General features: G+C 35.3%; 1 protein-coding gene across 1 annotated transcript in view; it reads right to left on the minus strand.

Moving 5' to 3' along the window:
- Positions 1-26,248, minus strand: part of Slc39a10 (solute carrier family 39 member 10) — a 64,876-nt gene extending 38,628 nt beyond the window's left edge. The window contains exons 1-3 of the mRNA XM_076866301.2: positions 26,170-26,248; positions 5,698-6,722; positions 3,331-3,538 (exon numbers count right to left, since the gene is read on the minus strand). Coding sequence (XP_076722416.1) covers positions 3,331-3,538; positions 5,698-6,711 — 1,222 coding nt within the window. The 5' untranslated portion in view covers positions 6,712-6,722; positions 26,170-26,248. The remainder of the gene's footprint in view (positions 1-3,330; positions 3,539-5,697; positions 6,723-26,169) is intronic.
- Positions 26,249-26,543: the final 295 nt, after the last annotated feature.

Genomic DNA, 26,543 nt, shown 5'->3' on the forward strand with positions numbered 1-26,543 from the left:
AATGAATATATTGAAAAACGTGTTTAGTTCAGCACATGGTAAGGTCCTAATGTATAGTTTATTATAATTAGCATATCTACTCTAAAGTTGTTTTCCTGTTGAAAAACAACCAGAAATAAAAACATAGGTGCCTACAAGGCTTATCTTTATGCAATGATGGCATCTCCTTCTACTTGCACTCTTTCAAAGCTCCAATATCTCTCTCCTAAATAAAATCCTGTACACTAAAATCTAATATTTCTAAACATGTCTGTTTTATTCCTATAGTAAGAAATTATTTTAAATTCTATCCTTTCAATCTTTTATTATGCCAGAATTCAGTTTTTAGTCCACATTCACTTATATCATTTTAGTTACTTTAATTACTACCCTATAGGCCTTCTACATCTTGGGCATTTCAACCAGAACCGTGTTCTTTATTCTATGATCACGGTAATTTCATCATGGTTTTGCACATGGTGAAACTGTTCACGAAAATTCCATCTGTCTTGAGAACATTTTATTATCAAAGTATACTTAGGCTGACTGATATATCTGATGGTCTTCAAAGATGCATTTTCAACAGCTGTCTTTTCTGGATTATAACCAAAAGTTTGAAGACTAATATTAAACCACTTACTAACTCAATCAACAAAAATACTTACTTTTTAATCCCAAGTTCTCTTTACCTGAGGCACTAAGGATAGATTAAATTTCCAGTGACAGCCTTTAAGCAACCAAAGTTCAACAAAACAAATTAATGCAATTATTAAGATTCCTCAAGATTTGTACTACAATGGCAATATCTGAAGATGTGTCAAGGAAGGAAATCTGACTAAGCTTAGGATGCTAAGTTGGCCCAAACAGGCTAATGCTAAGCTGAATATTTGCAGACGTATATAGTAGTCAGGTAGAGAAGAATGAGTGAAAAACAGTATGATTATTAGCAGTTTGTTAAAGTTATAGCTGAGAAAAAGGAAAGAAATGAACGATGAAGGATGAAAAGGTAGAGAGGCATGTATCATATTATGGAAAGCTGGTGGGCTAAGCAGAGAAATCTGAACAACTTTGAGACAAAGTTTTGCATGAAAAAAGAGCATATCATATCAAATCCATGCTCTCAAGGAAGTATAATATATATGCATATATATGTATTATATGAGACACTGGAAAGTATTAAACAATAAAAAAGTACATGGTTAAAAAAAATCATAAAGGTTGTTACGGTTTAGATCTGGAATGTCCCCCAAAGCGCACGTGTTGAAGACTTGGTCCCCAATGCAGCAACCTCTTAGAAGTGAAGCTTTTGAGAAGTGACTGGATCATGAGGGCTTTAGCCTCATTGGTAGATTAAACCATTTAGTGGGTTAAAATTTAAATGGACTGGGCTGGGGATGTGGGTCAAGTGGTAGCATGCTTGCCTGGCATGCATGCGGCCCGGGTTCGATCCTCAGCACCACATACAAACAAAGATGTTGTGTCCGCCGATAACTAAAAAATAAAATATTAAAAAAGAATTCTCTCTCTCTCCCTCTCTCTTTAAAAAAAAAAAAAAAATTTAAATGGACTACTGGGAGGAGATAGAAACTGTAAGCAGTCTGGGCATACCTGAAGGAAGGAGGTCACTGGGGTATGTCTTAGAAGGGTTTAATCTTATCTCTGGTCCCTTCTTCCCTCTCTAGTTCATAGTTGCCATGAACTGAGCAGCTGTCCTCTACCATGTCTCTCCACCATGATGTTTGGCCTCACACCAAGCCCAAAGCAATGGAATCAACCAACCATGGACTGAAACCTCTGAAATTATGAGCCAAAAAATAAACTTCTCCTCTCTAAGTTGTTTGTGTCATGTACTTTGATCACACCAATGAAAGCTTACTTACAAAGATATAAACAAATGTGAAGAAAATGGCATAGGGATTAGATGCCCAGAAGTTCTGTCAGACAAACCTTAGGGTCTATGGGCTTGAGAATTGTGGGCAAGTTACTTCTCTATACCTCAGTTTCCTTATCTACCAAAAAAAGAAAGAGAGGAGGAAGAAGAAATAATCACAAAATACTTTACAAAAGAAAGAGAAGAAGAAGAAATAATCACAAAATACTTTACTCAAGATTGTTGCTGAAATTTATCAGAGGAGAAAAAAACAATTCACATACCACATTCAGCACATGGATGGCAAAATGGCGAAACTATACAGGCTTGAATCCCGGTGCTATCACCTACTATTTCTGAGATTTTGGAAATGTTATTGGAAGAATAATATTATCCACTTTATAAAACTTTTATGAGGAGTAAATGAATTGAGTTTAGAATAGTGCCTGACTTTGTGTGTGTGTGTGTGTGTGTGTGTGTTAGATAAGTAAAAATGACGTATTAACTACATGTCAGCAGTAACTATAAAAAGAAAAACTTCTGGCAGAGAGTATCATTTGCATTTTACAAAGACAAATCTACTTTAAGTGCTGTGGATGCCTTGCAAGGAAGATAAAACTCAGGCTGGAAAGGTAATGAAGTTATGAACTAAGGTTATGATGAAATGGATGGAGTAAAAAGATATATAAGAGAAAGACTCAATGACTTCATAACTGGTTATAGAAGGAAAAAAGAAAGAAAAAAAAAAGAAGAGTTCCAGATTCTTTTGAAAGAATTAATTGTAATAGCATTTAAGATCCAATAAGACATACCAACTTTTATGTAGACGTTTTCAAACATTAAGAGATAAGTACCTGTGACCATCACAGATGAGCTCTCTAGCCAAATGGATATGATGAGGAAAAAAATCTAAAAGAAGTTTAAAAATGCTATTGGTTTTACCCTGGTTGAAGCTTTCTAAAAGCAATATTTATTTCTGAGAGCCTCCAGGATTTTAACTGTACTAGCTTCCCTTATTACTTCTTTAGGGGTCCCATTATTTATATTTGCTTATCAAGAGGAATCTATTTGGGGCTGGGGTTGTGGCTTAGTGGTATAGCACTCGCCTAGCATGTGCAAGGTCCTGGGTTAGATCCTCAGCACCACATAAAAATAAATAAAATAAAGGTGTTGTGTCTAACTACAACTAAAAAATAAATACTAAAGAAAAAGAAGAATCCATTTACCAAAAACCTATATTTCCCCTTTTAATCTAGTTCTTCATCCATAGCAACCATTCTCCATAATGCTAAGAAATAAAATGTCCTATCCTCCTATCTTTTCCCAATTTTTTAAAAAACGCATGTATCTAAACCTGATTAAAACATATTAAAGTCTGACACAGAAAGGAAGCCAACTATTTGGAACTGCTTTCCAATTCAACTATAGCTTAAAACATAAGCACAAGTATTAAGGAGAAAAAACTTGAATCTCTTTCTTACCTGATGCCCCTACATTTGCCTTATCTTCAGGAACCAGATTTTTATCCTTATTTAAATCTTCAACTAAAAGTTTGTCAAAATGCTCGATACAAAGTCTGCTGTCGATCTGATATAACAATGCAGGGCAAAGATATGTAAATAGATCACGTGAGATGGGAGAGTTGGCACCATGACCGTAGTATTTTAATAACTGAGTGACGTTCAAACACTGAAAGGAAATTGATAAAAGAAATTAAGTAAAAGAATGTCTTTAAGAAGAGTATGCAGAAAAACAAATAAATGCATAATAAAAATACTCTAAGTATTACTTGAAAATAATGTGTAATATACAGACATCTCGTACAAATAAAACTTTTAAAACAGAAATTTATGTTAAGGATACAATTAATTGTAATAACACTTTAAGAATTTTAATCATTTTTCCACTCCAATGCATAAAAGATAATCACAACTATATTCCCAATATTCTTACAAGATGAGGTTAAAAATTATTTCCCATAAAATTGTAATCATCAGTGACTCAAAATTCGTAATACAGATATTTTCTTGACCAAAGAAATCCAAAAAACTACTGTGTTGGGGCTGGGGCTGTAGCTCAGCAGTGAAGTGTCTGCTTAGCATACATAAGGCCCTGGGTTCCATTCTGAGCACAGCAAAGAAAAAAGAAAGCCATAAAAAAAGTGAATATTATATTGTGAAACTCAAACCCAATGTGTTGAGAAGACAAAACTAGAATATGGAAGAAAATGAAAGATGCAACTTCATCCACTGGTACTTTGGAAAAAAAAAAAAAAAAGCAGAAACAAATGCAACAAAATTTGGAGCCATCATGTAGTCAAAATGAGTATCTATCTACAATTAAGGCAACAGAGATGGCCCTGGCCCCTTTTCACAGAGATCCACTCTGGTTTGCATGCTTCTTTTTACTAACCTACCCCTGCACTGGCTGCTTTTTATCTTCAATTACCATAAGGAACCATCCTATTCAATACATAAACATTTTCAGAAATCCTAAGAGAATTTCGAGTATGCATTAGAATTGTAAGGACACAAATAACAAGTTTGATGATGCAGATTTCATAGGTCTGACAGAGTATTCATGAATAATGCGTAGTTATTATCAACAAAATATTCTAGGATATATAATCCATAGTAATAAATTCATACTATGTAAGTTTTTTTCAAATCAGTGTTCATAACTGTTAAAAATCAAATATCTGATAATTTTGTCAGGAAAGAAATTCAAAGTTATTTTGATGTAAAACATTATCTTAATGACAGTGATAGCAAAGAGCAAGTTCATTTTTCACATGTGATACTGCTGCTTTCTATTCATATGAACAAAACACAAATTTAACAAGTTTTCTAAACTCTAATAAGAATGTTGAAAATAATAAACAAGGGTGTCTTAACACCTTTAATGAAACAGAAATAAATGTACTTAAGACAAATAGTTTTTTAAATTAAGAAGGGCCAATCAGACGTGAAAGTATCCAAGATCCTGAAAATTTAGAAGGAAAACAAGACTGTCCCACTTCACTGGAGTTTCCTATTACTGTATCGATGCATTCACCCCAAGTCTGTTAGGCCTGAGAAAAGTCTAATATCATGAATAAGTAAGCCTTCTCATAAAGCAATAGAGAAAATGAGGCTACTGCATAAATGAAACACCTGACTTTGGAGCTACAACAATGACTGGGAACCATTCCATAAATTAATATTTACAAAAAAGAAACTGTTCTAGCTACTCCTCAGAACAGTTTGAACAACAAAAAAGTTACAATTTTCAAATATCCAAAACCCAGCTAATGGTAACAACAATGAAACTAACCTGTGGAATCAAATAATCCACAAGCAATCTAGTGTGTGTGTGTGTGCATGTGTATGTGTTCCTTTCTCCTTTCCTTCCAGTGCTGGGTACTGACTCAGGGTGTCCACACGGAGTTACATCCCCAGCCATTTTTTAATTTTATTCTGAGCCAAGTCTTGTTAAAACTGCCTAGGCTGGCCTCAAATATGAGATCCTCCTGTCCTGGTCTTCTGAATAGCTGGGATTCAGGTGCACCACCACACCTGGCTCAAAAATTATATTTTAACATTGAAAAATTTAGATTTGATAATCCCAAATTTAAAAAACAAATAAGACAAATAACAAAAACAGCAAATAATACAAATGAAAATACAGATTAAAAAATCTTCATACTGACTCTGATTCCTTAATTTTTTTTTTGGCCAGGAATGTTACCCAATATTCCATGTGGAAATGAGTTTAAATATAAATAACTTTTCTATTTTGTCTCTTATCTTAAATGTTCCACAACTCTATGAGAGCTACACATCAACCATCAGACATCTTTTTATACTTACTTCATGTTGACGGTCATCTTCATTATGATCTTTGTGATTAGCAGCTGAATAAATTGCACTTTTTTTAACATGTGGTGCTTCTCGCTTTCTAGTGTGTCGAAGCTCACCATCATTATCAGGATCAAGATCTTGGTGTCCATGACCAGAATCGTGACCACTATGTTCTGGAAGATGTACATGAGAATGAGCTGGGTTATGTACACGATCAGTTTTGTGGACCCGATTGTGTTCATACTGTTCACCCTGATCACGGGTAAGGGGGAAACCTGGTGTGATGACCTCAGAATTTTCATCACTTTTCTTTCCTTTCTTCTTCCTCTTTCCTTTTGGTGGCTTAACTCCAGACTGTTCTTGTGTCTTATTGGTCTCTGTTGAAGGTTCATGGCGAGGCTCCCCGCGCTCACCGTGAGTAATGGAATCGTTATGAACGTGGCGAGTCGTGTTATGCTCAAGGTGGTGATGCAAGCGATGGTGATGATGTAAGCGATGATTACGGTCATGCACATGTTTGTCATCAGATTTCACGGATACTTCAATTGTCTCTTTCTCTGGATCACATTTGTGGTTTCTTTTTGTTGATAAACTGGTCACAGTTTGATTTTCTGAATTTAAATGATTGTGAGAATGCTGGTGGTTATGTGAGTGAAAATGCTTTCCCTCTTGAACTGCCAAAATATCTAAGTGAGAAACATGATCGTGGCCAAGATCCTCATGATTAATCTCAACTACTTTTATCTCTCCAAGGCCCAAGTTTGTTAAAAGTTTCTCCAGACCAAAAAAGGATAATCTTCCATTTTCACCATAGCGGTCAAAAAGTTTTTCAATATAGTATTTTTTTTCATTTTCAGCATCCTGCTCTGAAAATTTGCTTGGCTCCAATTCTGTTATTCCACGATGGTGTCTGTGAAGCTCTTCAGGGCCATGGTCATGTTCTCCATGGCAATGGTTGCAATGATGGAAAATAAATGTCAGCAAACAAATGAGGCAAAATTTTGTGTGCATATGTACCTTCATTTCTACTTTTCCTAAAGGGATTTAAAAAGACGAAAGCATTATTTGATACCTAGCCACATTGAAAATAGTAACAAACTCTCTACAAACTGCCAATGTTTTATCTCATTTTTTCAAGGCTATGAACCATTTTTCCCCCTTCAATTCCCTATAAAAAAAATGGCCCCTTTTAATCATAATCATGTGCATTCCTTCAAATTATTACAAATTGCTCAAGACTCAAAGACTCTTTTTAAGTACATCAAAGAGTCCACATACATTTATACAGGTACTGTTGGCTTCCTTCCTATCTTACACCTTATTTAAAAAAAAAAAAAAAAGTAAAGAAAAACTAAAACTCACTACAAATGGCAGAATTGCATTTGTAGAAAATCCAGAATTAACAATAATAAGTTAATTTTGTACAGCTGCTGGCTATAAGAACAAAAATCTAAAATCAACTGTATTTCTATGTACCAGGAATAGAGAATGAAATTAAGAAACAGATCATTTGTAAGAGCAAATTCATAGAAATAAAACTAACAAAAAATGTATAAGACCTTTACATAAAATTATCAATTATTAGAGAAATAAATGGCCTAAACAAGCAGATGGCTATTACCATGTTTATGACTACAAGAGCTATAGATTCATTACATCCCCAATCAAAATTCTAGAAGTTATTTTGTGAAAATTAATGAGCTATTTTTAATATTTATGTGAAACACAAAAGGTTGACAATGGCCAAGACACTCTCATATGTAGATAATGGCTACCATTTGGACAGTGCAGATATAGAACATGCACATCATTACATTAGAGAAAGTTCCACTGGATAGCAGACTCACAGAATTTAAAAATAGATCGTTGAGTCAAAGTTTTCTAAAATAAACAAGTGAATCTAATTTCATATCATACTCTAGTTAATCCAATATATCTGAAATTTATTGAGATATTTAATTTTTTATGCCATGTCTTTGAAATTAGAAATTATTTCACATTTATAGCATACCTAAATTTGGACCAAGTGCTCACCATTTACATGGCACTACAGTTTGTTGCTGGAAAGTGTACATCTAGATTTATTTATTTATTTAGTCTCTCAATCTATTTATTATCTTCATTAACTGTATTTCTATCTTTCCCCCTTCCTTTTTTAATTGATTTTTTTAAATACATGACAATTGTGGAATGCATTACAATTCTTATTACACATATAGAGCACAATTTTTCGTATCTCTGTATATAAAGTATGTTCACGCCAATTTATGCCATTACACGTGTACTTTTTTTGTGTTACAATTCTTAATAAACATATGCCACAATTTTTCATATCTCTGTTTGTATATTAGGTATGCTGACACCCAATTCAAGTCTTCATACATGTACTTTGTATAATGATGACCATCACATTCCACCATCCTTGCTAATCGCTTTCTCCCTCCCTTTCCCTCCTCTCTTCCCTATCTAAAATTAATCTAATCCTCCCATGCTCTCCCTCCCTACCCCTAGATTTATTTAGACAAACTAATTTTAAGACCTGTAAGACAGTATACAAAAGATATTATAAAGAAAAAATGATATATTTCATTAATATAATTTTTTTTTGCAAAGACAACACCAAAAACACAAAAAAGCATCTGGTTGTGGTGTCACATGCCTGTAATCCTAGGTACTTGGGAGCCTGATGTAGGATCACAAGTTTGAGGCCAGCCTCAATAATTTAGCATGACTCATCTCCAAATAAAAATCAATCTGACCTAACTTTCCTATGTCCACACATGAATATACCACAGTGAATTTCACTTTCATGTATATACACAAGGCACTAATTTTTAAAAATCTATAAATAAATAAAGAAAGATCAGTGGAGAGAAGGAAACAGGGGTGGTAAATGGGGAGAAAAATAGGAAGTACTGAATTAGAGCAAATTATATTCCATACTCATAATAATTATGTCAAAATGAACCCTAATATTATGTGTATTACTAAAGGAATTTAAAAAGAGAGGCTAGAACTGTAGCTCAGTGGTAAAGTACCCCTGGGTTAAGTCTCCAATACTACAAAAACAAAACAAAAATGCCAAGCCGTGGATAGAGAGAAGAGGATCACCCCGTACAATCAAAAGTATATAAGGAACTCCTACAAATCAATACGAAAATTATCAAACAATCCAACAGAAAAATAACTAGCACTTCATAAGAGTATACAAATTACTAAGAAGTATATGAAAACATGTTCAATCTCAATAAGCATCAGGAAATTTATAAACACAATTCAACTACTATATACCTACAAAAATGACTAAAAAAATATAAAAGAATGCCAAACAAAAGTAGGAAAGAATGTAGAGCTAACTGGAACATGCATACACTCCTAGTAAAAATGTAAATTCATACCTATTAGGAAACCTGTTTGGCAAGATTTGCCAAAAGTTGAGCATGCATATCTACTTGCTCAGAAATTCTGTTCATGGGCATATGCTCAAAAGAAATGCATGCACATGGATACCCAAAGATATCAACAGGAATGTTCATGCAATATTATCACAGTTCAAAACTGAAAAAAAAAAAAAAACCCAAAAAACTAAATGTTTATCAACAGTAGAGTGAAAAGACAGAATAACCTTACAATGGGTTACTACACAGGAATGAAATTGAAACTATAGATTTACAGATAAACAAAGATGAATTTTACAAATAAAAGACTGAGCAAAAGATGATGAATATCAAAGACTGTATAATTATATTTATAAAGTCAAAAACAAGTAAACTGAAACCAAGATAATCACTACTTTTTGAAAGGAAGTTAGGAGATAATAATTGGGAAAAGACTAGAGTGAGGGGGATTCCAAAATGCAAAAATGTTCTCTTTCCTGAGTGGCATTTACACAAATGTTTATTTTGTGATAAGTCACAACACTCGTGCTCTGTGTACTTTGTGAACACGTTCCATTTCAACTGAAAGTTTTTATTCTTATTTTTTTATCTTTGTGTGGGAGTACCGGGAATTGAACACAGGGCCTTGTACATGTTAAGCACATGGTCCACCACTAAATTACACCTTCTAGCCCTACAAGTTTATTGAAAAATCAGATTTTCTCCAGTGAAAACTAATGAGAAAATATAATTATATACAAAATTATATGGCTTCTGGAACCAACGATATAAATTCAATAGCAAAAATCGGTAGCAAAAATCATAAGACATTACTAAAAGACGGTAAAGCAAAACTTCAAAAACTGGAGAGAGATACCATCAATCTGAGTGGATGGAATACTTTATAAGACATATAGCCTTCCAGATACATATTCAAACTTACTTAAATGCCAATCAATGTCCTGGTAGCTGTTTAATTTTAGTGGGACTCCACAAACAAATTTAAAATTTCATATGGAAGAGCAAAAATCCAAAGACAATCAAGATAATTCAGAAGATTAGTAAGGTAATAAAGACTTCTTTTTATAAAGTTACACTAACTAAAATAAGTGGCACAGGGGCAGACATACAGGGAAATGGAATAGAAAATATTCTAAAAAGAGAATCAATAATACTGATGTAAAAACAGTCCTTCATACCATACACAAGTCATTCCAAGTGTCTTAAAGATCCATGTGAAAAGCAAAATTCTTAATTGTTTTATAAGAAAAGTAGGAAAATATCATTATGATTTGAGATAGTGAAAGATTTTCAAGACCAGAAATAGAAAGCAGATGCCATAAAAAAAAAAAAAAAAAAGATTGACTTAATTAAATGCAATTCTTTAAAAATTACTCTATGATAAAGAACATGATAAACTAAGCTTAGGACAAGCCATACATTAGAAGATATCTGCAATATATGTGTATATGTGTGTGTGTGTATGTGTATAAATAAGATTTGTATAAATAAGATTAATATCCAAAATATATAAGCATTCATCAATCAGGAAAAAACCTCCCACATTACATAGACAACTATAAAAGGATATAAACAGAAAAGTTTTGAAAATGCAAATCTAGATAATTCTAGATAATTCTCCAAGACACTAACACTTGACAACACTAGGTATTAAATATCTAATGTAGAGAAATATAAAACCTCTGGTAATACTAGTGTATTAGTATTGAATATAAACTTTTTGCCCCCAAATTCCACTTGTGTCTACCCTGGCATTTAGGCACAAGAAGACAAATCCATGAATCTTCATCACGAAATTATCTTACTGAGAATTTCCTACAAACATAATGTTTTGGTTGTTAATAACAAATAATCAAAGTAGCTAAAACAAAATAAAATTTCACATAAGAAGCTGGGAGACATGAGTGATTCCAGAATAATTACAGTATCAAAAGTCCAAGCACTTTTACCTCAGCTTTGTCTTCACAGTCTCAAGATAATTGCTAATCTCATAATCAAGCCACCCTTACACAACCACATCCCACACTAGATCGTGTTGTTTTTTTTTTAAAGAGAGAGAGAGAGAGAGAATTTTATTATTTATTTTTTAGTTATCGGTGGACACAACATCTTTGTTTGTATGTGGTGCTGAGGATAGAACTCGGGCCGCACGCATGCCAGGTGCTACCGCTTGAGCCACATCCCCAGCCCTGTTTTTTTTTTTTTTTTTTTTTTAACAGAGAAAACACTCTTACAGTCCTCTTACAGTCAAGTCCCTTCTGGATTTTCCCTTACATATCTTTGATCACATCTATACCACATGCCCATGCCAAAGCCAATTACTCCCATTGTAGTGAGTGGCTTAGACCAATCAACATTCCTTCCTCTGGGACCAAAAGGCTACTTTTTCTAAGTATATACATGGAGAAGAAACATGCATAGAACATTTCCTTCAAAGAAAAAAAAAAGAGATAAATAAGGAATGGCAGCTGATTATACGTCATTATTTTGGTATATACATCCTAAATATATCAGTGAAAGAATGGATAAAATAATGTAAAATAAAATATGTAATGAGAGATAACACTGCAGTTATGATTGTATGAAGGAACACATATGCAAAAAAAATCTCAAAAACAGAATACAAACAGTAAATTACAAAAAGATGTATCATTTATCAAAAATTTTAAACATGCAAAATACCTCCCTTTTGGGTATCTTGTTAAAGCAAGATAATGAGATTCATGTGTTCATTATTGTTCTATGTGCTTTTAAGTTTGGAAAGGTATTACATAGCCTGTATCAGTGGTTAATCAAACTGCAGTTGTAAGAGTAGCAGCAGGATCATCTGGGACTTAGAAATGCAAATTATTATAAATCAGAAACTCTGGGGGTAGAGCCCAGCAGTGTTTTATTCAGCTTTCCTAGTAAGAACTGATGTAAGCTTGCTAAAGTTTAAGATTTACTATTTATACGGATAAATAACCAAACACTTCTATTAAAACAATACTTTAGTCACCTGAACCTTATAATTATCTGAATAAATGCAGTTAAATTATGTGTGGTTTGTATAGGTTAACATTTTTAACAAATAGTTTGTAAAAAATATTTAACCGGTGAGCCACATCCCCAGCCCTTTTCATTTCTTGAGACAGGGTCTCACTAGTTTACCTTGCTAAGTTACTGAGGCTGGCTTTGAATGTGAGATCCCTTGTATCAGCCTCCCAAGTCAAAGGAATTACAGGTGTATGTCACCACACCCAGCCAGCTTTTTTTTTGGTATTGGGGATTGAACTCGGGGCACTTAACCCCTGGGCCACACCCCCAGCCCTATTTTGTATTTTATTTAGAGACACAGTCTCACTGAGTTATGTAGGTGCCTCACTCTTGCTGAGGCTGGCTTTGAACTAGTGATCCTCCTGTCTCAGCCTCCTTAGGCTCTGGGATTACAGGCATGCACTACCCGTCCAGCCCAACTATTTGTTTTTAATCCAAACATTTCAATTTCTTATACAGTTTCATGGAAAAACTCACCATTTTAAATACATGAATTTTTATGTCATTTCCAGGAAAATGGATGGGATGTGACAGTATTACACAAAATAAGCCAGACTTAGAAGTCAAGAGTCGTATGTTTTCTCTTATATGTGGAAACTAGAAAGAAAAAAAGGATAAAATGTGTGGGACAGCTTATGAAAACAGAAGGGAGACCAGTAGAATAGGGGAAGGGGGTCAGGGCAGAGAGAAAAGAAAAAGTACTGGGGAATGAATCTGATCAAAATTGTTATTAGTATATACAAATATGCTCCAATTAATGTATATGTATTAATAATGTGCAAATAAAAAATTAAATTCATATATATCAGTTGTACACCAAGGATAACGAAGGTGTAGGAGTGTGGATGATTCAAATTACTACAAATCAAGAAGATACACTTTCCTTTAGCTTCTAAATGTTATATTTTCTCAGTTACCCTGGTTTTCCATTAGAAGATGCTACTGAAAATTGATGTTCTGAGTGTAATTCCACTCATTTGAAACACAAATGTCATGAGGTTCCTTCAGTTCCTTCACACTATCTCACTATCAAATGAATAAGTACCAGTGGTGGAAATAAGACCATATACAACATATGCATATGTTGATGAGATAACATAAAATGAATGACTCCACAAAACACAAATACTATGCATAGCATTCAATTGTGCAAAATACTCAATTTATTGCAAAGATTCTAAATATCTCAAATCCACTAATCTTTTATATTAACAAGAACACAGGACTGCAAGGGCACAAGTAACATCATAAGAGTAGTCTTAAAACTTGGCTAAGTATTTTAATAAATAATTCATAAACTTTGCAACTTAATTTAGAACTACTACAGCAAATATGTTCTTAAGAATTATTTGGAATCAGGGATGGTGGCACACACCTATTATCCCAGCTACTCAGGAGGCTGATCTGGGAAGACTTCGGTTTCAAAATAAAAAGTGCTGGGGATGTAGCTCAGTGGTAAAGCACTTCAGTAGCATGGGCAAGGCACTGGGTTTAATCCTCACTACTGGAGGAATTAAAAAAACAACAACGAATGAAGTATGCACCTGTTAGCACCGGCTAAACAGCTATTGCAAACACCTCTCCCGAAGGTGGCTTGAGAAATAATCAAGATTCAAGTTTGCTCTTAAAAATAATCCCCCCAAAACAAACAAACCTAAAAAAGCAGTCCAAGACGACTGTATAGGTTTGAGGACAACTCTGTACCCGTCATTCACACACACATAAATTAGTCTATATAATGGGAAAAGAAAAAGAAAGGAAGTCCAGTTTCAGAAATTTTCATCTTCATCAACAAGGGAAGCAGAAATTGCACTTTCTCCTCATATTCCATTGGCTAGAGCTTGGCCACATGCCATCAACCAACCAGGAAGCTAGGAAATACAGTCTCACCAGCAACTTACAGAGCTTCCCAAGCATTTAACAAAATCCTTTTCTATTCGCAGCACAGAGCATCTTTAGGGTGGAGACAAGAATGGGGGAAATGCTGCATAACTCCATATACCATTCAAATCTAAACATTGGCTTTTACAGAACTCAGCTTTGCCCTAGCCAAAATATTGTTTCTTGTTTTGGAGTTTTCCAGCTTTTTTAAATTGTTATTTTTATTTTTTGGTACTGGAGATTTAAACCCAGGAGCGCTTTACCAATGAGCTACATCCCCAGGCTGCTTTTTTTTTTTTTTTTGAGACAGGGTCTGGCTAAGCTGCTTAGGGCCTCATTAAGTTGCTGAGGCTGGTTTTAAACTTGTGACCCTCCTATCTCAGCCTCCTAAGCCACAGGGATTGCAGGTGTGTGCCACCATGCCCAGCAAGAATGTAACTTTTATAATTGAGAGTACTTCTTCAATTTGGCAAATACATATTGAGCTATCCACCCAAGACTTATATTAGGTGCTATAGACACCAATGTATAAACCTAGCGCACAACAAATCAAAGAATTAATTCTCTTAAATAACTAGTAGTTGCTGCCACAAGTTTATTTTCATGTTTTGCTGTTGATTTCCAGTATAACATTATAGTTAAAAATTTAAGTACTCTATCATTGCATAATTTCTACACTACCAATTCTAAGAGCAGAATTAATTTACAATAAGGCTATTTAACCATCATGCTTATTATTACTATTTTTGATGAAAATATTTTGCTTTGGATGCAAAGAAAAAATGAAGTTAACTAATATTCTCCTGTATTCAACATTAATAACAGAACTAAATATTCAGTAAGAATTGTGGTTATACTTGATGTGGGGAATGACTAGAAGATAGCATGTGTGGAATTCTGGGTTGTAAGTAAAGTTCTATTTCTTCACCTGAGAGCTGGTGAAAATGGTTGAGGAAATGGTTGAGTTTTGGCAAGATGTGGTGGCATGACTGTAACCCTAGCTACTTGGGAGGCTATGGCAAGAGGATCCTAAGTTCCAGACCAGACTGTGCCCAGTGAGACCCTGTCTCAAAAATTAAAAGGGTTGGGGATGTAGTTCAGTGTTAAATACTTGCCTAGCATGCATAAGTCCCAGGATTCAATCCTCATTGAAAAAAATAGATGAGTTTTACACCTCACACTTCGGTACTTTTCTGTCGGTATGTTATATAGTTCATACCTCTTGCCCCTTGTACCAATTCTACTTAAACCTGAAACATGAGGTTAATTACTTCGTGAGAGAGGGATGAGGGAACTAGATCTGCCCTGCCTGCTCCCCCCGCCACTTTCCCACTATGGCTACATTAAATAAATGCCTTTCCTGTCTTTCACCATTACTTTTCCATTTGGCTTTGGGAGCAAGTGACCAGATCTCATTTCCTGGAACTTCCAGAAGTCAGGTCTCCCTCTGGCTTAGGAATGTAGCAAATCACTGAACCCCCAAACAAGATCATATAAATACATCATGCTTTAAGTAAACAATGTGAAAGTCCATTGAATACTATATATAGTTTCCTAATTTTATAAAGGACTTCATTGTTTTAAAGGTTTCATTATAGGATTTCTTTAAATAATGGTTAAAAAACCGCGTAATTTATACCTTCAATTACATAAACACAGCTAGCATTTCTACCAGTGAGTGGTTCAATCAATCTTCACAAGAATGCAGGCAGTCATACATCAGTTTAGTTTCCTTCTGTGAGCCAATAAAAGTACAAAGTGAAGAGAAGCAATGAGACTTCTTCACATAATGAAGAACTATCAGTCAAGGAGTCAAAGTTCTGTTAGAAACTGAACTGCTACTTATTAGCTATGAGTCCTTGGGCAAGTCACAGTGTCTTTAAATCTTATTACCACTTACAAAGTGAGACTAGTAATGTTTCATTTTTCAGTCACCAAAATAACCAGATAAAATAAGGTATAAACGTTTAAGTGGTAAAAGTCTTACAACTTAATATTTGTTATTTTCCCATTTTTATAATATTTAAAAGCCATTTAAGTGCAAGTTATTAATAGTAACATAAATTGAATTTCATCCCCATTTCTGATGCATGCCACCAAATGTATTATTTTCTATTCAGTATTATAGATCAGGAATCAGAACCTTTTTATTGAGTTCATCCCAGCACTTTCACTATTTCCCCTCAGAAATATTGCATATGAAACTGCTTCAGAAAGTAGTTAAGTATCTCAACCTAAGGTATTACCATTATTGGATGTAGGATTATGCATCTTTCACTGAAATTATAAAAAGTACAGAAGCAGGGGGCAAAGTCCCTTTGTAGTGATTCCTTTGAAAGAATGCTATCACAATATTCCAAGAGCACTTGCAGCATTAATTAGCACATCCAAGATCAGCTCTAGATTACAGGAGGCTTCCAATTCACTAGTATTTGAGTACAAGTTGGAAAGACTCACCACAACTTACCAGTTTCACTGACACTGTAAAATTCTTCCAGGGATAAAAGTATTGTAGTAATGAGTTCTCAGTAGGAAACACATAATCCTCTTATAGCTTCATGGTGTGCTTTTTTGTACCCCACTTCACAGCTACCTAATCTACTAAAGTTATATTCACAGTTTAGAATGCCAGTGAAACTCCTCCAGGAGGGGGGGAAAGGCACAGTTCAGGCAATCTCCTACCTTTCCACTGAAATTCATTCATATGAAAACAGGATGCACACTGCTTGAATTTGTCAATAATTCAGTGTTTGTCCTGTTTCACTAACTTAAAAAAGTCAGAGTCTAGAAACATCTATATCTTGATTTAAGGTACCAAATCAACAAATTAAATCCATTGTTACTGTATTCTAAACATTTACATGCAAACCTACACTTTCACATTAAATGTCTGAACTATCTGCATTTCTACTTTTCAACCTTTCATTATAGGGACTCTGGAAGTGTATTATAGAAAGCTACCTATAATTTTGCTATGTCTGTTCTACTACTTGAAAATACAGAGAACATCTAAGATTAATAAATGCACTAACTGGGGTGCCTTTATTACTTATTAAATACTGAAATGCTTTTTGAAATTAACCAAGTATTTATGATTTTATTCCTTCAGTAAACAGACTTCAATTTTTTCCATCCTGGATGAAGATGAGTTGCCCTCATATTTAGAATACCTGTTGCCACTGCTTCAAATCTTTATCCTCCCACCATCTTCACTTCTCTGTTTTCCTCTTTCAATATTCTATCATTGTTAACATATCCCTAACACTGACCAGCTTGCCATTCATAATAACTGCCAGTTAAAATGATATTTATGAGGTCAGGGGGCAGGCAATGATCACAGAATCTCCAGGACAGTCTTTTCATAACACAGACATTTTCTGATGTTGCTGACAACATAGAGACTATTTCTTCCCTACCATGGAAATGTTCTGCCCAATTAGTTTTAGCTGTCCTTATAATTATTTTGAATCATCAAGGTCATCTTAGTTGTTGAACAAAGTAAGAGTGCAGTCATTGAGCAGGCTCTTACAAAAATGTAACCCAAATATCAAAGCTACTTAATTTTTACTAACAAATTACCAATTATCAGTCCAATAACATCTTTACCAAGTTTAACAATTACTAATATAAATATAAATCACTGAACATAGAATCTTCCTTTACAGAGCTATATTCCAAAGCACGGAGCTGGTGTAGATTTTGATATATAGATATACAGAAGAGTTACAATTAATTTTTTTTAATTATTAATGCCAGGAAAAAGGTATTGCAGGAAAGGAAAAATAGTTTACTACAAAAGAGCAGTTGTAACATTTATAGCATAATACAACACTAAATAATATTCTAAATTTTGAGAAATTGGAGTATAGGAAATGGGAGGTATGCAGAGAAGTGAGAACACTAAGTCCTTCATTAAATAGATAATGACTAAAACTGAAAGTCAACAAGAAGTAATGAACGTGTTATTTGGAGATGTGATAGTGATTAGCTAAAGAATTAACTAAGGGAACTAAAAGGGTTCCTGATTTAAGCAGATACAAAAGAATTCAGAGGACTGGTTTCCACCATCCTCAAAGTGCTCACATAACTATTTGATTCTTTAAACCATATTCATACTTAAATTTGGCTGAAAAACAAAGGGCTAAAAACAATTAAATATCTTTAAAAATTTTAGTTGATAAACTAATGAAAATCACAAGTGGAAGAAAATCACATACAGTTCAAGATTTTCAAATACATTTATTGGTAGAGTTTAATCACAATATGCAAAAACTGCAATTCCAACTTAGGTAATTTTTAGTAATTTCCTTACAGTTAATTACAAGATGTGAGAAAGTTTATAAAAATTTTTAACACTTTTTAGGTCTTGCCATGTACCTGGAAAGTATTCCAAATTGTTTTCTACAGAAATTAAATTTGGTTATACTGCCACCAGCTGTATGATCATAGTACTCTCATTAACACTCAGTATTGTTAATTTTGGAATTAGTAAAAAATCTTGCCTTATTTTGTGTTTATAAAATTATTCCTGATGCTGCAATATTTTTAGCAATATATGAATTTTTATATAACATAACTTGGTCATATTTTGTGCATTTTTCAGTTCTGTTGGAGTGCCTTTTTAGTTTGATTACAATGTTTTCCCTGACATTACAGGTGCTTTCATGTCAATAAAATGAAACTATTTCTAAATTTAAGAAGCTCTTCCCCCCACAGATTTAATATATAGTCTTTTAAAAAAATGCAATTAAAAATAACATGACTCCTTAAAGAATTAAGACCTCTGACTTTTCCTTTTCAGGAAAAAAGAAAACTTCCATTGTTAACACCTGACATTTATACATACTTACGGTTAACCAAAAAACTTTATGTCTTAGCCTCAAAAATACTTTCAAGTACTTGTTTTTAGACAAAAATCTTCATAGGAGGGGCTGGGGTTGTGGTTCAGCAGTAGAGCACTCGCCTAGCATGTGCAAGGCGCTGGGTTCAACCCTCAACACCAAATAAAAACAAATAAATAAAATAAAGGTATTGTGTCCAACTACAACTAAAAAAAAAATTTTTTTTAATCTTCATAGGAAAAGTCCTAGCAGTTGTTTTATAAATGATGTTACATAAAATTATATTTACAGTGAATTAACAAAACTTTTTTTCTTAAAAGCCTTTTTCAGTGATTCATTTTTAGCCTAAATTTCTGATTTCCTTCTTCAATTTTTGTACATTGGTATGATCAGTTTCTTAAAAATAAAGTTTATATTTACATTTGTTATATATTCACTTTATGAATTACTTTACTTGAGAATAGTAGAATATCTTAATTTAAAATCAAATTCTTAAGAGAATGAAAAGGTCTATCCCGAACATTAAAAAGTTATGAAGTGATATTCTCCACCAAAAAGGGGCCCATGAGAACAGAAAACCTGACCTCACTGCTTTATAACATATATACTTATCACGTTAAAGTCATTGTTGTTACATGTAGTTTTATATATAATGCTACAATACTATCTTATAATTAGATATATTTTCCTAAATTATGTTGTTTTACTTATCTCATAGTGTAACAACAAATCATATATTATTCCATTTATATAGACAAGGCATACAAACCAAATTTTCAAGGTATACAAACCAATCAAGAGGTTTATGTTTCTCTGTAATATAATGCAAAGCATACTGATTATACGTAAACAAAATAACATAATGATTCATCTTCAATACAGTGTACAAAAAAGTAGTATACCAAACTGTTTGTTCACAGGCCTGTTAGTACACAATTATAAATTGCTTTTTGAAGTAAAAGGAGAAAAAGGAGGAAGGGAAAGGGAAAAGAAGACAGGCAGAGAGAAGGCATAAAAATAAATATGATACATTCTCTGTTGTGAATAAGTTATAAGACACAACCAACTTTTCAATTAGAGGAGATAAACTAACATGTTTCATAAGTAGTAGTAGGAAACAGTATGACAGAGGTTGAAGACCCAGGGTTTTAGGATCCTTTCCCAACTCCATACACAAAAAAGGTCTATTTCTCCAGTAGAGGAAAAATGGAAAGGGGGAAGAGATGAAAAGTTTCGGTGTTATTTAGATTAAGAACACCTGAGAGCTTACATTATCACCTATCATTTGACTAAACACTGTTACTCAAGTATTGTACTCATATAGTTTCCAAAACAATGTAACTATTTAAAATAAAAGCAACATGTGTAATAAGGCAGAAAATTAAGATTTAGTTCCAAGGTGCCAGGCTGGACAATTTAGTGTGATCCTGTTTCAAAATAAAATCAAAAAAGGTTGAGAAAGCAGTTCAGAGGAAGAACACTCCTAGGTAGTATGATCCCCAATACCCACCCCACCCACCCACACAGGATACAAGAGTTGGATAATTTGAAAGGGTCAGGTATTAAAACTAAAAGGTTTGTAGTCCTAAAGTCTCTATCACAACTTACTCAAGTCTGATAATTATAGCACAAAAGTAGTCATGGATAATACAGAAATGAATGAAGAAGCTATGTTCCCATAACAATTTACAAAGAGATAAAGGGGCATAGTTTCCTGACCACTGCTTTATCTATACACTTAAAAAACAAACAAAAAACTAGTTCAGCAAACAACTAACTATAGGAGAAGCTAATATTTTAAAACTAAAAAAATTTCTCATCCCTAAAAGCCTTTTCTGAATTAGATGGGTGTCACTCCAAAGTAGGTACAGTTTAAGGATAAAATTATGCTTGTTAGAAATGTTAATACAGAGACTCATATTATCTAATACTTGCCTCTTTTTCAGCAGCAAAAATATATTTTAAAAATGAGTAATTACAAAATTATAAAATGAGGTAATTATAAAATCATCTACCCTTAACTTTTAGATTGTGAAAGTCATTTAAACACTACTTAAACAAGATTTTATCCTTTTACTTGCACAAACCTGTAACTATCACTAATATCCTAGTCTAACATCTTTGAACATTAAAAATCTATTAAATATCCAATCTAAAATCCTTATGTTTTGATAAGAAAATAACATTTCACACTGTTAATGTGATATTACAATTTTAATAGGTTATTGATTTTATATTTCGGAACACTGATATGACCACCTAAGTAGTTGACCTGAAATAATTTCAGTAATGCTGATATCTAAAACTTTTCATTTCAGTTGTAAATTGTTTCATATCTGATGAACCATACTTTTGAATATTCCAATATTTTTATTTTTTGAAAATATATTTAGTTTAGAAAAATCTACAAGTCATTGTGTAGCCAACCTGCAGAACTTAGAGGATGAAAAGGAGAAAATAGTTTGGAATACAGATAACTGGTATAATCTGAAACCTATAATCTGAGTTTACATAAATGACTATAGGAAATCCTATTTTTTTTCAAAAATCATTCTACGTAAGTCATAGTTCAAAATAAATTTTTAGAAAGCTCACGATGTGAATTTGACATTTTCAAACTTTATTATCAGTACAGTCAAAACAATACAAGGTTATATATGGGACTAAAGTAAGCCAGAAAGTAGATTTTTATAATACTCTTTCCAAGACAAGCAGCAGCCCAGATTAAATGAATAAAATTGCTATCAATCATATTCAAAGCTAACTTCAAAGATAAACATTACTTTCTTCCTGTTTGGGGAAAAACACATATACTATTGCAAGGTAATTTGGTGATGTTATATAGTTCCACCTCCACACCCAATTTGTTCCCTAGTTGGAAAACAGAAGGCTAAAAGTAATCAAAATTAACCAATTTTAAAAGGTTATGTCCATTTTACTAGCAATACTAATCAGCTGAAGAAAACCCAAAGGTAGCTTAGATATGAGATACTAAACGTAATTGGTATCTTAAAGGGTATCTCATTTTGGGGAACATGTGTAAGTGAAATTATAAATTGTGTTCAAGAAAACTTTAAGGAGAAATAAACACTAGGGGGCAGCATCAAACTGCATGAGGTTTACTCTGGCATTCTGGACATGTAAACTTTTTTTCTTTCCCTTTCTTTTTTGTTGTGATGAGATGTTAAGAGTTCCACCACTGAATTACATCTTCTCTGCCTAAAGTGTATTTTTTAAAATATTAAACTATAATTAATATGGCCTAAGATTATTAAACTTGTTATAATGCAAGAAACTTGTTTTGACTGCCTACTTTTCTCTTTCATTTTCTGTTTAGTTTCTTTTACATCCAACTTGTGAATAACAGTTTAAAATGCACCAGTGATAATGTCCCTCTGATATAAAACAAAACTCATGGCATTTCCATTCTTGAGGGAAGCGCTATATACATAAGGCTGACATTTTAATCCAAAGTTTCTCCCTAAGGTTAATGCTAAATTTAAATTGTTTCAATTAACATTTTGAACTTGATTAAAGGGTTTGACAATTTACACATACAATGAATGTGTAATGAATACTATGTGACTATAAGCTTTAGAGTTTGCCTCCCCCAGTTTAAGGAATTTAGTCTGGCAGGGGATATGAAATGTACACATGAAATTATAGAATAGAAACAAGGGAGGAAAAATTCTATGGTTCTTACATATGAGTTAACAGGACAAAAAAAATAGGATGGATAACTGTATCCTGGCAAAGGCCCACTAAGAAACTATCAAATCTCATTTTGGGGGGTTGTTATCACATATGAAGGTAAAAGAAAAAGAGAAAGTAGTCCTTCAACAACTACAGATCATCATAGGGAAACACTTGTGTAGAAAAGGTAAAATGAATTAAGTGCTTATAGCATTTTGGATCATCTTATCATTTAACAGTCACAAAAAACTCATAGTAAATTTTACAGTAGTTAGAAGTTTACAAATAACATTAAGGGAACTGACTCAAGGTAAACCAAACGAGTTAACAGCAGACCCAAGTTTTGAACTTTTAATCTCACTCCAAAGCCCTGAATTTGTTCCAATTACTTGGGAGAATTAAGTAAAATTTTCTTTAATTAAAAGCAAATATGAGCCAGGCGGTATTACACCTGTGTACACCAGTGACTTAGGAGGCTGAGGCAGGAGGATCTCAAGTTCAAACCCAGCATCAGCAATTTAGCAAGGTCCTAAGCAATTCTGTCTTAAAATAAAAAATAAAAAGGGCTTGGGATGCGGCTTAGTGGTGAAACATCCCTGGGTTCAATCCCTGGTGCCAATTTTAAAAAAAGCACAAATGATCTACCAGTATGGTGTCGCACATCTGTAACCCCAGCTACTAGGGAGGCTGAAGACTGAAAAGCAAGGAAGCAAGGGCTACTTAGTAAGACCCTATATCAAAATTTTAAAAAGAGGATGTATGTAATTCAATGACAGAGCACCCCTGGATTCTAAGCACACTACTATTTAAAAAACAAAAACAAAAAAGCAAATGATCATAACAGCTGCTGAATAATTTCCATTGCTATAATATTCAAATCTTATCTTCTCCATAAAGCCCCATCTAAGGAAAAAAAAAAAGAAACCCCTAGAGCAGTACCCATAAAGGAAACTCAAAGCCTCCCCAAAGTACTTCAAATCAGGTGCTCAAAAATGAGGAAAATTTGGGGCTGGGCTATGGCTCAGTAGTAGAGCACCTGCCTGGTATGTCTGAGGCACTGGTGTTCAATTCTCAGCACCACATGTAAATAAGTAAAATAAAGATTTAAAAAAAAAAAAAAAAAAAAAAAAAAATTTAGATGAGGAAAATTTATGTCAGCTTTGAAGTTGTTAGTGGAATATAAACTGGTAACAGGAAAACCTAGAATAGGTTGACCATCCCCAAAATGAAAATCCAGAATATTTTGAGCATTAATATGGCACAGTGTATTCACAAATCTCCTGTTTGACAGGTCCCAGTCAAAATGCAAATACAAGAAAAACATTATATAAAATTATTTGGGCTGTGTATAAGGCCCATATGAAGTATATTTTATGTTTAGGTTTGAGTCCCACTCCAAGATATTATGTATGTGCAAATATTTTTTTAAATAAATTTTTTGGTCCCAAGCATTTTGGATAAGGGATACTAGACCTGCACAGCTTATTGTGCAATATATTTCTGATGTCACATCAGAAGAGCTCTTCCCTAACCATTTTTGAAAAATGTAGTACCAAAGTCATCCTTGCACAGGGATTCTAAACAAAGAGTCACTGGCAGAATTCAGGTTTGTGAATTGGGGTAGGGTAAAAATAATCACTGAAATGTAGTCATTCCTTTAGTATTCATGTAGAAGGCAAAATTACAGCAAAAGGAAATACCCGGAAAAAAATCATTCTTCAAAAAATCATTTACAGTTCTCCATTAGTTTCAAATTAGTCATTAGATCAGCCACTTCTGTTGGTATTTATTTACTAAAACATGAATTATTTCATCATAAATATTTAACAACTCAATAACTATTTCTATGCAATTGTTTTTTGTTGTAACCCTTCGTATTTTATTACATTTAAAAACCATTAGTCTTGAGCTGGTGATGTTGCTCAGTGGCAGAGCACTGGCCTAGCACCAATCAAGCCCTGGGGTCAAAAATATTTAGTATCACAAAAATAAAACAAAACAAAAAACACATTAGTCTGAGTTTCACTACACAAGAATGTTAAAAATGCCTGTCAACACATGGTTTTATTTTCTTTACAGGATTTATCTCCCAGAATTTATATCGTTCCTTTCTCTCCCTAGTGGAATGTTCAGTGCACGTAGGATGTGCGTCGTCAGGCATGGATTCCCAAGGACCAGAAAAAAATGACTGACTCACAGTGGGGTCCTCAATTTGTACACAGGGAGTCCTAATATAAAACAGTACACAGGAGTCAAGTCTTTCAATTTCATTACTATCATTAACTTAAGGCTCCAGCTTTTCCAAAGTATTATTTGCTATTTTTTTTTAACCATATACAATTTAGATACACATCCAAAATGAAAACAGAACATAAACCTGCAACATGCTACTTTTGCTCCAGGGATGACTCAGTTGCAAGGTGAACTGGAATGCAACAGTGAAAAAGACAAATGAAATAATAGGTTTACTTTTTTTCTTTTAAACTTGTTTTGTGTCACTCTTCATCACTTATAACAGGTACTTGAGTGAAGGACCCCTTGCAACTGAGGGCAGCGGGTCCTACTGGGCTCTTTCTTCCACGTGCCGGCTCCTTAAAGGCAGCCCACGAGGACAGGCTCCCACGTGAACGTTTCTTTACAGAAGACACAGGAAGACCTTCAACGTCACGTCGCCTGAGCCCTCAGAAAGCCCCCTTCTTAGTTGGGGCATTCTGAAGATCCCATGGGAGAGGCTAGGAGTTCAGCAGGTTCCTAGCTGGAAAAGCTGAGCCCCCCAAGGTTCCCCCAACCGCGCCCCACATCGCCCTCCACTTAAGGGTTTTCAGGAACAAAGCCCCGGCCGCCGCGCCACCTCCGCACCCGCCACGGCCTAGCCCCACCCGAGCCCTCAGCTCCCAGGACCCCAACAGGCTGAAATCTTCACTCCCCCGCGCCCCGCCTAGGCTCTTCAGTTGGTCGGGGAGAAAACAAGCCCCCACGAGGCCCCCGCAGTTGAAGCTCAGACGCCGCCGTCCGTTAGTCTCCCGATGCCGGAAGAGTGGCGCGGACGCTCCATCCCGGGGTCCCCTTGCCCAGCCCTTTTCGGACCAGAAGGAAGGATTGCAGAGAAAGAATCGGGGGCGTTCGTCGCCCAGTCCCCCGAAGACAATCTGCAGATACTCCCACCCTTGGGCCACTGGGTCCCCTTCTCCGCTGGCGACGCCACCGCGGCCCTAGGAAGCCCGCGCGCAGCCCCCTAACCGCCGCCGCCCGCCCAGCGGTCACTCCTCCGCCGCGGCGCGGGCCGCGCGGCTACCCCAGCCTCCGCAGGAGGCCGAGAGAGACTCCGGTCCAGCACGCGGGGCGGACGCTTCCCGGCTGCCGACCCGCGGCCCGCAGCAGCCCAGAGCGCACACGAGGAGCCGCGGCGCCCCATGCGCTGCCCACCGCGCGCTCTGCTCCAGCTCGCCTTCGCCGCCGACTGCAGCCGCTGCGGGAGCCCTAGCGCCCAGATCCCCGAGGGACCCAGCCCCGACACCCCGGTTCTGTTCTCCCTTTCTTTCCCCCACGCCGTCCCGGGACTCGCAGCCTCCGCCGCGCATGGGGCCGGTTCTGGGGGAGGGAATGTAAACAAATCGGGGTTTTATAGTTACCTCACACTCGAGTGCCGTGTGCATCTCCTCTCCGCTCGGTACCAAACCCCGGCTGCACCAAATCATGTATTCATCAAAGCCGGCTGCGCTAAATGCGTCGCGGAAGCCAGAGCGTCAGACGCCGCGCTACGCTAGCGGCGTACTAGGCCCACTCAGGTCCCTGCGCAGCCGCACCCCGTCCGCCTATGGGTGCTACGCTACGGGCGTACACGCACCACCCAGTCATTCACTTCGGAAACGCCGCCTGCGTAAGGGAATTGCACCACTCGCGGATTCCACACGGATGGTCAGAGCAATAGAAATTCGAGTCTACGCAAATTGCGGAGCCCCGTGGCTCCGCGCTAGTTTTGTTCCAAGAAAGGACACTGTGGGGG

Source organism: Callospermophilus lateralis, chromosome 9 (genome assembly GCF_048772815.1).
Source record: "Callospermophilus lateralis isolate mCalLat2 chromosome 9, mCalLat2.hap1, whole genome shotgun sequence".
Taxonomy (NCBI): Eukaryota; Metazoa; Chordata; class Mammalia; order Rodentia; family Sciuridae; genus Callospermophilus; species Callospermophilus lateralis.